At 40.7% G+C, this 11243-nt stretch overlaps 1 protein-coding gene across 1 annotated transcript; it reads right to left on the bottom strand.

Moving 5' to 3' along the window:
- Positions 1-340: 340 nt before the first annotated feature.
- On the bottom strand, positions 341-8268 carry SLBP (stem-loop histone mRNA binding protein). Its single transcript, XM_027455698.2, has 9 exons — positions 7889-8268; positions 7509-7640; positions 5083-5187; positions 4474-4533; positions 4111-4242; positions 3284-3433; positions 2065-2149; positions 1222-1329; positions 341-873 (listed from the first exon to the last, which is right to left on the bottom strand). Exons 1-9 carry the CDS (start codon positions 8251-8253, stop codon positions 772-774), a joined length of 1239 nt encoding a protein of 412 aa, XP_027311499.1. The 5' UTR covers positions 8254-8268; the 3' UTR covers positions 341-771.
- Between the last annotated feature and the right edge of the window lie 2975 nt (positions 8269-11243).

Raw genomic sequence — 11243 nt, 5'->3', positions numbered from 1 at the left:
AAGAAGTTCCAGAGAACACAGCCTAGTAACCAGCTCATAGATACCTACTAAACTAAACTGCTTTGAAGGAGACTGCAAAAGGCTCACCCATTACAAACCAGTCTGAAATTCACCACAGTGGCCTGCATACAAACAGATTCTAGGTCTTTCTCAAAGTCAGAGGACATTGCTAAAACCCATATAATACTCTAGCTTATTATTAATATCAGTCTCAGATGTATGGCTTTCAGTATTTTCTCTGCATTTTGTTATCCACAGAATAAATGAAGTTGATTAGTTGTTATGAAGTTATTAACAAATGAAGTTGTTATCCACAGTAGGAAATGAAGTTGAAGAGTCATAAAGAAATGCACATCCATTTATTTTCCAGCAACGTCCCATACAAAAGCAATAGAAACATTAACTGCTTTCAGCAGAAAGTCTGTACAGTGTTATCATTTACAAGTTTTACATTTAAAATTGGCAAATTAAAAAGCATCAATTATTTTCCCTAAACATTTTGTTTTGACTGTATTAACAAACAACTCATTAATATTTACAATTCTCAAATTCATGCTACTGCTTCTTAAAACAATATTACTGCTACCTAGTCTTTACAATATCAACTAATTTCTTGAGTAATTCTTCTCCAATTGTTTCAGAAACATTTTTGCAAATAAAAATTATCTTTTTTTTTTTCATTTTTAAAAGGTAAGGCAGTTTAAACTTTAGTGACTGCAACAGACAAGTGTGCTAGTACTAATCAGCAGTATGCTTCAGCTACCGCCTGCATTACTTCCAGACGGATCTTTGTAGAGACAGATGGAAAAGCAAAATGACATACAGACGCTGAAAAACATTTCCGTATTTTGCTCTTGATCTGCAGGTGGACAACTGAAATAAGGGATGCAATGGTGCAAACAAAATAAATTGTAAGGTCTTGCTGAACTGTTTATAATCACTTGAGAATAGCACTGCCTTGGGCTATTTTTTTCTATTGAAAGGTTTTATAAAAAAAATCTGACATAAGTTAAAAAGAAGTCACACAATTTAATTCTATTTTTACATAAGTTTGGTCCAGAGAGTATGTAGACCAACCTTGACTTAGAGAACAGTCTTTAACTTTGCTTAAACTTTCTTACTATTATCAGGTAGAAAACACCCAGTTTATGAATCAAGCTAACCTCTCAAAATTAAAAGAAATTTCCCCTAAACCAATTTGCATAAGACTGTTTAACTCACAGTATTGAAATCTTTAAGTGGCTCACTCAAACATGCTTCCAAGTCAAATTCACCTTCTGCTTGATAGTCAATGTGTCTAACTTTGGTGGGAGTGCCAGAACAGGTATCCTGGAATACAAAAAATGTTAAAAATAAGAAGTTAAATACAGGTTTGCTTATGCAATAATTCATTTAACTTCTTCAGTTCATTTAAACAACTCTGTAACAGAGACTTAAAAACACTTTTTTTAAAAAGGCTATATAAAAACCTTAGACTAGTCTGAAGAGATTTAAGTGAAGGCCATTCAACTACTTTCTAAGGTTTCTTATGTACATCTTAAGGATCAGTGTATGCATATACCGAAACGTTATACAGCATCAATAATCATCACGAAAGATGTATTAACAGCAAGAAAAGCACTAGTAAATCTTTAGAAAAGGGCACTGCTCAGCTGTGCTACGTATTTTCTAGGTACAAAAAAAGCCTTCAAAATGTCCACTCATGCCCAGAAAACTACACCAATTGTTTCCTGTTTTAAAATCAGATATTGCAAGGTAAAGTAGCATTTCCTCTCTACATCACAGTTCACCAGTGATATGTTTTGAACAGGTGTATCCTCTTCTGCAAGCTACAAAAAATTAGTTAAGTGATCATCTCAGATGACATTTAAGTTACAATTCTCTAAATTCAGGCTACAGACAGACATTGATTACAACTGTGAATGTGTCTGAATTTAGTAATTGCTCAGCCCCTAAACACAGCTGACTGTGGAGCTTCTTGTGTATTCAGGATACTCTGGCCACAATTCTAATTAATGGACCAATTACTAAACAAATATTTATGCAAATGACAGGCATTCTTACATCATTATCTTGACAGCTCGTTTGAGACTCTGTAGAATGGCTTCCTACGGATTCTGTCTCCATCTCACCAAGGTCAACAGGACTACTGTAAAATAATTAAAAAGCATACACCTTAGAACCAATTACATTTTTTAACAGGAGGTTTATTGTAGTTCATGGGCGCAGACCGGAAAGCAATGTCAGAACAAGAGCAACGAGACTTGCAGAGGTTATACAGAGGTGACAGAACTGCTGAGACAAAACAGAACAGCAGGTTAACTTACACAGCCAAAATGACTGAAGACTATGTTAAAGCCTTGAGATCGAGTACTGCAACTAAAACAACCCAACGCTCAAGCAATGCCTCAATATAGAGAACAACAGTTACGGAAAGAGCAAAGAATTTTTATTTCCTTGGGCAAGGTTTTCATTTTGTTTTCCACACAAGATTTAAGAGCCACAATACACAGAACTGGACGCTAGAATCTGAAGACAGACTAACATTCATTTCAACACCAACAGATACTGCAGGTTTCAGGATGAAATACCACTTAACTCCCTTCTTGTTGATTACAAGTAAAAGAAAGCTAAAGTGAGCCCTTGCTTTTTTAGATCCACTGCTCCATATTGATTTTAAGATCATCACCATTGTTTGGGGGGGGGTGCCAAGGGAGATGATCAAGTGGTCTGTCACCACAAATCTGTTTCCTGAGGAATTAGTTACGTCTGCATCCCTTCATTCTGTAATACCACAGTTTTATTTTGGATATTCCCTGACCAGTTTTATTGCTTTCTGTAGAGAAAAATAACTATTTGCATCATTCTGTTCTGAGCTAAGTATTCATGAAATCTGTCAGAATTCTCCAGCACTGCTTCTACCACAGATTAATCAATTTACACTGCCCTGAAAGAACATTCTGCCTTGCTGGTGTGATACTTCCCTCTATAAAGCACTGCAGCATGAACTCTGATCTCATCCAGTGGAAATACATTAAAAGAAATGAGGGGTATATAGATATGCCCTTACAAGTCCAGTCTCACCAATTAGGTCCAGAAAGCTGTTACATACTCTGAGAAGGAACTGAGTAGCTCTCAAGAACACTAACTGTGGACAACTAACTAAGGAAAACATTCAGTAATCACTGACTTGTCTCCCAAATAGCTACGCTGCTTTATTTTTTTAACATAAGGTGTTGTGTTTTTTTAATATATACATTTCTCTTTAAGATTCTATACATACATTTCTTGCAGATCACATCCTTCTTCAGTAGGTGGATCCCAGGAATGCAGTGCAACTTTCCATAGTTTTATTTGTTGGTCCCATGACCTACGGCTGTACTTCTTAAATTTATTTGGAGTTCTGGGGTGAACTCCTGGTATACGATGGCATCTGTATTAGACATGAAAAAATTATTAATGCTTTTCACACAGAGATATCAGGTACCTGTAAAAGTTAAGGCAGATTGCCTGCTGCCCATGCTCATTACAACCCAGTAAATTCTAAGTGATTTCTGAGGAAAAACTAACAAACAAAAACCACCAACAAAAAAGACTACTGCACAATTCCAATACCCAAGTGAAAGGCTGGCATCTACATGTGAACATTTTAGTTCTTCCATTTTTCATCAAGTGTGGGAAAAAAAACGTCAATGTTAGACCTGAAAACTTAATTATGCAGTTTCTGCATATAACATATAATCCAAACCATAAGAGAAACCATAGTCCATTTTGTCTGTCAGTTTACTAATGAGAAAACTGGCTGCAAAAAAAAGCAGTTTCATTTCCTCTGACAAGCACAGCAAAAGAACTTACACTTTCATTTCTGCAGCATGAGGAAGTTCGAAAGGAAATGTATGTGTACATTTCCTCATGTACAGAGTAGTTGTAAAATAAACAAAAATCCAAGACACATTTAATTTGTTCATTTCGCTTATCTGGTAAAAAAAAAATATCTTAGTTTCATATGTAGATACCTCAGATATCAAGTTTAGTATGTTCACGTGCTTTCAAAGAACAGATATGACCTCTATTTATACATTTAGTTTTCCAGAAACTCAAGCAACTTACCTAGGAACTTCTTTAATGTATCTATCGTACGCAATTGTATTTTTTCCATAGTTTATCTGTTTTTGTCTTCTCATCAAAACCACTTCATCCGTCTCAAGTTCTACTGGTGCAGTGGACTCCTTTGAATCAGAACTAAGAAAAAAGTAATATAAAATGGGGGTACCAGAAAATAAGTGATACACCTAGAACAAATTTGTATGCCAAAAATTAAAAAGAAACATTAAAAAAATTCAAATGGATGCTGAGAATGTTACTGAATTTCAGTATCAGGGGAGACCTTGGATGAACTACTTAGTTTTCCGAAGCAACACAGAACATTTGAAAATTCAAACCTATTGTTTGTCAGCTAAGTTAGAAACCTACCTTCCAGAAGAGGACCTTCTTTCTCTTGAAAACTCATTTATCAGTAGTTTTCTTCTGTATCTGTAAGAGTTCAAGTCAGTAGTAAGAATATACACAAAGAGAACAGATAAGGCTGCATGTCCCAGCTCACAGTTAATTTTACTTCTCAGTTAAACAGTAGCCTTAAATAAATCAACCTAAGTACCTTCCCACTATGGAACAGTTGCTTCAGTTTTTCCCTAAAAACAAAACAAAAAAAACCAAACAACAAAGCAGAGCTCCAAGAACTTTCACTTCTCAACTCTTCTGTCTAAAAAACCTTCCCATGGTAAAAATACACAAAAACAGTAAATATCAAAAGGATGTTCAAAGGAGATCATTTAAATCTGGAGACACAGGAGAAGTTTTGTCCAAAAAGGAGAGGTTTAGTGACTCTCCAGTGTACTATGTCACTGCTACAGGACCTAAGCCACAGCTAGCCTAAAGCAGAACTTGCTACCTCTGAGTCTAAGGCCAAGGTTGGTCTGGTTTTACTACAACAGTTAAGTTAAAAATACAAGTCAATACAGATTCTACAAGAAAACTGCCATTTTCCCTCCTTTCTCCACATCTTAAAACACCCATGGGTACCTTGCAATTTCTTTGTTAACGTTGGTTCTCATTTCATCTTCTTCCACTGCAGCTGCCCAGTCTGAACACCGGGAAAGGGGGCCAGGGCCTTCAGGTGTTGTAAAGCTGAAGAAGAAAAAAAAAGTAAGAATTTACTTCATTGTATTTCATTGCTCTCCTACCATCTCCCCCCTTCACAGCTCGGTAGCTATTTGATATATTCATGTACAGTAATGACAATTCTGAAGATCTTCTATGTTTCTGTGCAAATGGCAGCATTTTAAAACTAAACAATTGATAGATCCACTTCGAGGTTGTCTGTTTTTGTTTTGTTTTTGTTAAGAAGTTTAGGTAGGTATCTGTAGAAACTAACCACTGTAGCAAGTTACCTAGCCTACACTTCAGTAAGTTTAAGTTGGTTTCCTTCAGAATATGGTATGTGAATTATCGTCTTCACTCGTTTACTCACTTCCGTATTTTCACTCCACTAAACAATTTATCAAATATTTACTTTCATGATTGCAGACTCGTTAGCTATAAGAGACAAAAGTTAGAACATGTAATTTTATTGTACAGATCATTAAAAAACACACTCAGTTTTCAGTTGGTAACCTGAGATTTGCTCTGACCTTGCAAACAGCATTTAACAACTTCATTGCAGCCCATTAACATCACGAGCAGATTTGGACTGTTAAAAGGGAGTAAGCTTATAACCTTTCCCAGCTGACAGCTGCCTACATTCAGATTATTAAATATGTTTTCCAGACCACCTCCTGTCCTGATGATTTATCTTCCTAAAGTACAAAATCAAAACCGCATCCCATGGACCAGAGCTTTCTCATTAGATCTGGAAATTCTCTGGAGAGTTACAAAAGTTCTGCCCAGAGAAGTCTCTTGAAGTCAGGGAATTTGACCCATCTGCACTAAAACCAGCTCCAAATCCCTTTCTGCTCCCAGCTCAGAAATGGGCTTACACTACTTTAATGTTTTTGTTAAATTCATGCTGGAAGTCCTTTTTAGATGAACTCCAGCTGCCAACTCAAAAAAGTTACAAGTCACCTTGCAAATATCTGTTCATCCAAAACTGATTTCTAGCATTTACTTAAGTTCATCTCTAACTGAAAAAGCAGATCCCATTTGATTACTGCTCCCCCGTGGAAGAAAATGGTGCGTTGCTGACTGTCCCAAAGTAAACAATTCAAGCATGCTTCCTGAAATTAATTTAGTAATTTATTTTTTATATCAGCCTTTGATCCATTGATCAGTCTCTTCTAGGCTTATCATCAGCAAACAAAGACGTGTACTTCTTAGGTACAACCCATCTCACTCTGGATTAGAAGCCTAGGTTCAATCAACAGGGCTATATGCTGCAACTCCCATCCACTGATGAGAGGAACAAAAGGTACCCTGGTATTTATAGCTCAGATGTAAACAGCGCTATAAAATAAGATACATTCACTAAATTGTCACTTCCTGTGCTGGGGAAATGGTAAGGAAGGCAAATGGCAAGGAAGGCAAATGTCAGCACTATGAACAGAGTGACTGACCTCAGAAGTGGGTCCCTCTACATTTGTTTAGAAACAACTTTTTGGGGCAATGTAGCATCCTCAGAAGTAAGACTTCAGAAAAAAAATAAGAGCAGATCACTTCACAGACTTTCATGTTTCATTAGCCAACTTTTTTTTTTCTTTTTTTTTTTTTTTTTTACCATAACAGAAAGCACAGCCTGTACCCACAAGGACAGATGGGTTGGCTCATGCTGTTAGCACATCATGATAAACAGCAGTAAACAGGCATAAAGCACAAGCATAAAAAAATAAAGAAAAACAGTGCAACTCATCAGAATTAATCACAGAATGGTCGAGGCTGGAAGGGACTTCTAAAGATCATCTACTCCAACCCCCTTGCTGAGCAGGATCACCTAGAGCACATTGTGCAGGATGGCACCCAGGCAGACTTTGAGTATCTCTGATGAAGGAGACCTCACAAGCTCTCTGGGCAGCCTGTCCCAGCGCTCTGTCACCCTCACAAGGAAGAAGCGTCCCCTTGTATTCAGTTGGAACCTCCTGTGCTTCAGTTTGTGGCTGTTGCCTCTCACTCTGTCGCTGGGCACAACTGAAAAGAGCATGGCTCTATCGTCTTGCTGCTCTCCCCTCAAATATTTATACACACTGATGAGGTTAAAAGGTTAAAGAGCCTTCTTTCTCAAGGAGCAACTCCAAGACACCACAGTAGATTATTCTCTCCTATTTACTGTGCACTGAGCTGTGTCAGGGGAGGATCATAGCATGTGTGAGGAAAAACAGCCTTGCTGTGTGGACACTCAGACCATGGGATGTGATCCCGGAGAGGTGCCCCACACCTCTCGGTGCTCAGGAGGCATTTGGATGCTGCCCTTATCGGTGTTCCAGCAGGGTTTTCCCCGAGGGGAGCAGCCCCGGACCTACCTGCCCAGCCTGCCGTCGGCTGCCCTGCCGGAGCTCTCGTCCCTCGCCGCGCCGCCGTCCTGGCTCTGCCGCCTCCGCTTCCCATCCGCGCCGCGCTTCCTCCCCTGGCACCACCGAGGAGCAGACTGCGGGCTGCCGGCGGACAAGACAAAGCCGTTATTTCCATCTCTATTAAAAATAAATAATAATAAAAAAAAACACAACTCCCCGCAACGACGCGGCGTCCCCTCACCGAGGGGCCAGCGGCTCGCAACATGGCGGCGGCGGCGCCCCCCTCATGAGGCGGCCGCGCTGAGGGGGAAGCGAGGGAGGGAAGCGAGGAGGAAGGGGGTGAAAGGAGATGGCCGAGGGGGACCTCCGGGCTCCCCCATGGCTCCTACCTGGCGGTCTCGGCGCCGTGAGGGCTCCGCTGCCGGGCAGCCATGGCGTGAGGCGGCAGGGAGCACAGCCGGCCCCGCTTCACATCTCCCGCCGCCGCAGCGCCGAGCCCGCCTCCCCGCCGGCCCCTCCACCGCGGCGCCCCGGGGGGACACACGGGCGTGTGGAGGGCTGAAGAGGGGGAAAATGCGGCCGCCGGGCCGCCGTCGAGCCTCACCGAGAACCAAGAGGGCTCCTCGGTGGTTGATGGAGGAACGGGAGGCTTCAAGGCGCTCCCGGCTCCGTCCCCGTCCCCCCCGCCGCCATGGTTGGGCCCGGCCCGGGGCGTGTTGGCGGGAGAGCCAAGCGCGGCCCCCGGCAGCGCCATGGCTGAGGCACCTCCCTCTCAGCGCCAAAACCCCCCCAAAAAAAGGAGAAAAAGGGAAAGGGGAGGCTGGCCGGGATTTAAAGGTTAGGGCCTGGAGGCAGCAGGACGGCTCTTTAATACAGGAGGAGGAGAAGGGTATTTAAATGGCCGCTTCTAGCCCACACTCAAGAGCTACAGTGTAAATTTATGTCTTATGAAGAAACATAACCTTAAACAACAATTAAAATCAGTATTGAATAACATTGCTTATGCCATAAGGTCACTAAACTTCTAAATAAGTGGGGTTTTTTGTGTTACTATAATTTCAAGCACAGGCATCACGAATTCCCATGAACCTGTGAGACCTGCTACAGGTTGACATTTACCAGAAACTGTCTGGAAAACACCCCCAGTAAAACACAAACACACTTTTAAATAAAATATCTTTCTTTTATTATTTTTGAAATGTAATAACGGCCAGATTTCTGCTGATTCTGTCAGCGTTCAAAAAGTGGCAAGGTGGAAACAGGAACGGGATGTTTATCTAAAGACAACACGTAATAGTCATTCTAGATTTCTGGTTGTAAATTTACTGCTGTCAAGGGGTTACTTCTCAGGAACTGTAAGCTTTTTAAGAACCATTGTCATCTGTGGCCATAGCAGCACTCTCTTGCTGTAGAAGCTGGCACAATTTTGCATTAATTCTAAGAATGCAGTTTCCTGCATCACAAACCCAGCAATCTTGCCCTGACCCAGGTGGCCTCTCCATTAGGGGCATTTGGTTACCACCTGCAGCATGGGATAACTTGTTTTCCACTATCCATGTCTTCATCATGTCTTTTAAATAAATAAGAAAAAAAATATTACCACTGTACAGCAGCTAACTTTGAAGGTAAACGCATCTTAGATGTCCTGCTTTCAGATCTTAGTGTTTTACTGAGCATGGAGCCAGCTTGTTGTCACAGAACAGCATCTCGGAAACTTCCTACAACAGACCTCAAAGAGAAAAAGCACAGGACCTGTCTGCAAACTTTGAGAAAAAAAAAACATGAGGCGTCTCTGGGCATAAGAGCAAAAGGAAGAGGTCAGATATAAAGGTCTCAGATCAGCACAGGGATCACTGCAGTATTACCTATGTGCTCTTGAAGGCCGATAGGAGGCACCTACCAGCTCTGAGAAGCTCAGCATTGCCCTGAAGTGGTGAACATCCTCTTCATGGTGATTTACAGAGCTCACTGTCTCTTGTCTTTCTGTAACAAGCGAAACTCACACTATTAATTTCCTCCAAAAGGTCCAAACGCTATTTAAGCACTTGGCTAAACTTTCTTTTGCAAAGCTGGGCCAAACAACGGATGGATGAATAGAGACATTGCCACAAACCTCCCAGCAAAACGAACAGCTTCAAATTGAAAGTGCTCTGCCTGCTTGCCCTTGTTGAGCTGCACCAAGCCAGACCAAGAGTCTTCAGCCACTAGTTTGCAATAGCTTTTAGACTGTAAACAGTTTGAAATCTCAGCGGGTAGGTGGCTTGTTTTGAGTTTTTGCATTATTTTGCTTAATTTTACAAATGGAAGAAAAGCAAAACCATTGAGAATGCACTGAAATTAATTTTCACTTATAGAAAATTCATCTGCATTCTCATTATATACATATATACACACACACACCAAAAAATACACACTTATATAAACAACTATACACTTGTAGGTGTTCTTTTTGCTGTTTCATTATGCTCTTTGGGTAGTATCCACATACTTCGTGCTCCTGGCTGAAACCAGTAGTATTTAGGGAAGATGCAAGGAGAACTGAGTTTACTTTCTATCACCTCATGCTCTTCCCCTTCCCTCCCCCCAGAGTTTGTACACAGGTCCTGCATTTTTCTCCTCTGCAAGAGCTGTTGCAGGATGCCTCCAAGTTGCCCCTCTGTGTGCGATAACAATCAGGCTGGCTCTGCACTCAGTAAAATTCTAAGACATGAAAGCAGTACAATTTAAGTGATGTACCCATCTTGGAAGTTCCTTCCCCTTTGCCCACATCTCTTGTTCAGCATTTGTATAATAAATACATGCTCGCACAGGAATGTTTCTGCTGCAGTAGCACTGCTCCTTTCCCACACCATACTACAGATAACAGAATTGTGTTTCTGGACCAAGGACACTCTTGCAGCTCAGCGGAGGTTCAAAGCAGATACAAACCAACCCATTTCTTCCAGTCTTGCTCTGAAATAAGTTGACTTGTTTACCTGAACTCATCCAAGCTCCCAGTAGAGAATGGTCCCAGCCTAGAAGATGCACAGTGCTGTTAGCATAGCACTGCGTTCAGTTTACTGAGCAAAACTATCTGCTGGAACACAGATTAGGGGTTACAGCTGCCTTGCATCTTTTCTGTCCTTTCCAGCAAAGAAAATCCTTCAGAAAAGCACTCTGACACTCCAGTGGGAATCTTAAGGGAACAAGGAGATATCTTCATCGTTGTGACCTCAAAAGGAACAGTTTTTTTTGTTCTTGTTTTTAAAAAAAGACACAGTGGCATTTCAGAACTGCTAGTGAAGGACTGTTTCTACAAGCACAGATAACGTATCATCTGTAAGGTAATTCTCCCAGTGGAAGATACGTGTCACTTCTTGAAAGAAATTTAAACCTGACTGGTGAAGTTTGGAATTTATTTTGGCATAATTACAAACTGAGCACAGAATTACACAAACTGCATTTAATTAAGAGGTAAAAGTAATGGAAAACTATCAACTGGAAACTGAGCATGGAATACTAAATTTCAGCTTTGCTTTCCTGAGTTATAAATCCTTACATCAAATAGTTTTGGATAGATAAACAAGCAAATGGATGGATTGCATTCAAGTTTTAACTGCTCTATTTAGACTGATAGTGTTGCTAATTAGAAGGTGTTGATATGGTTCTGTATCCAGTGGCAGCACTGCAGGAGATGACTTTAGTAGACCTCAAACCTTATCTGTTCAGTATCATTCCTTTCATTATGCTATCATAGCTCGTCCA

The sequence above is a fragment of the Anas platyrhynchos genome, chromosome 4, assembly GCF_047663525.1.
Source record: "Anas platyrhynchos isolate ZD024472 breed Pekin duck chromosome 4, IASCAAS_PekinDuck_T2T, whole genome shotgun sequence".
NCBI lineage: Eukaryota > Metazoa > Chordata > Aves > Anseriformes > Anatidae > Anas > Anas platyrhynchos.
This window is presented reverse-complemented; position numbering and strand designations above follow the sequence as displayed.

What these genes read in the sequence shown, in the direction of transcription:
- SLBP (XM_027455698.2), bottom strand. Translation starts at nt 8,253, where the DNA reads ATGGCGCTGCCGGGGGCCGCGCTTGGCTCTCCCGCCAACACGCCCCGG. An exon ending in AGAAGGTCCTCTTCTGGAAG is followed by an intron (nt 4,243 to 4,473) that starts GTAGGTTTCTAA and finishes CTTTTTTCTTAG; the next exon opens with TTCTGATTCAAAGGAGTCCA. An exon ending in GGATGTGATCTGCAAGAAAT is followed by an intron (nt 2,150 to 3,283) that starts GTATGTATAGAA and finishes ATTATTTTACAG; the next exon opens with TAGTCCTGTTGACCTTGGTG.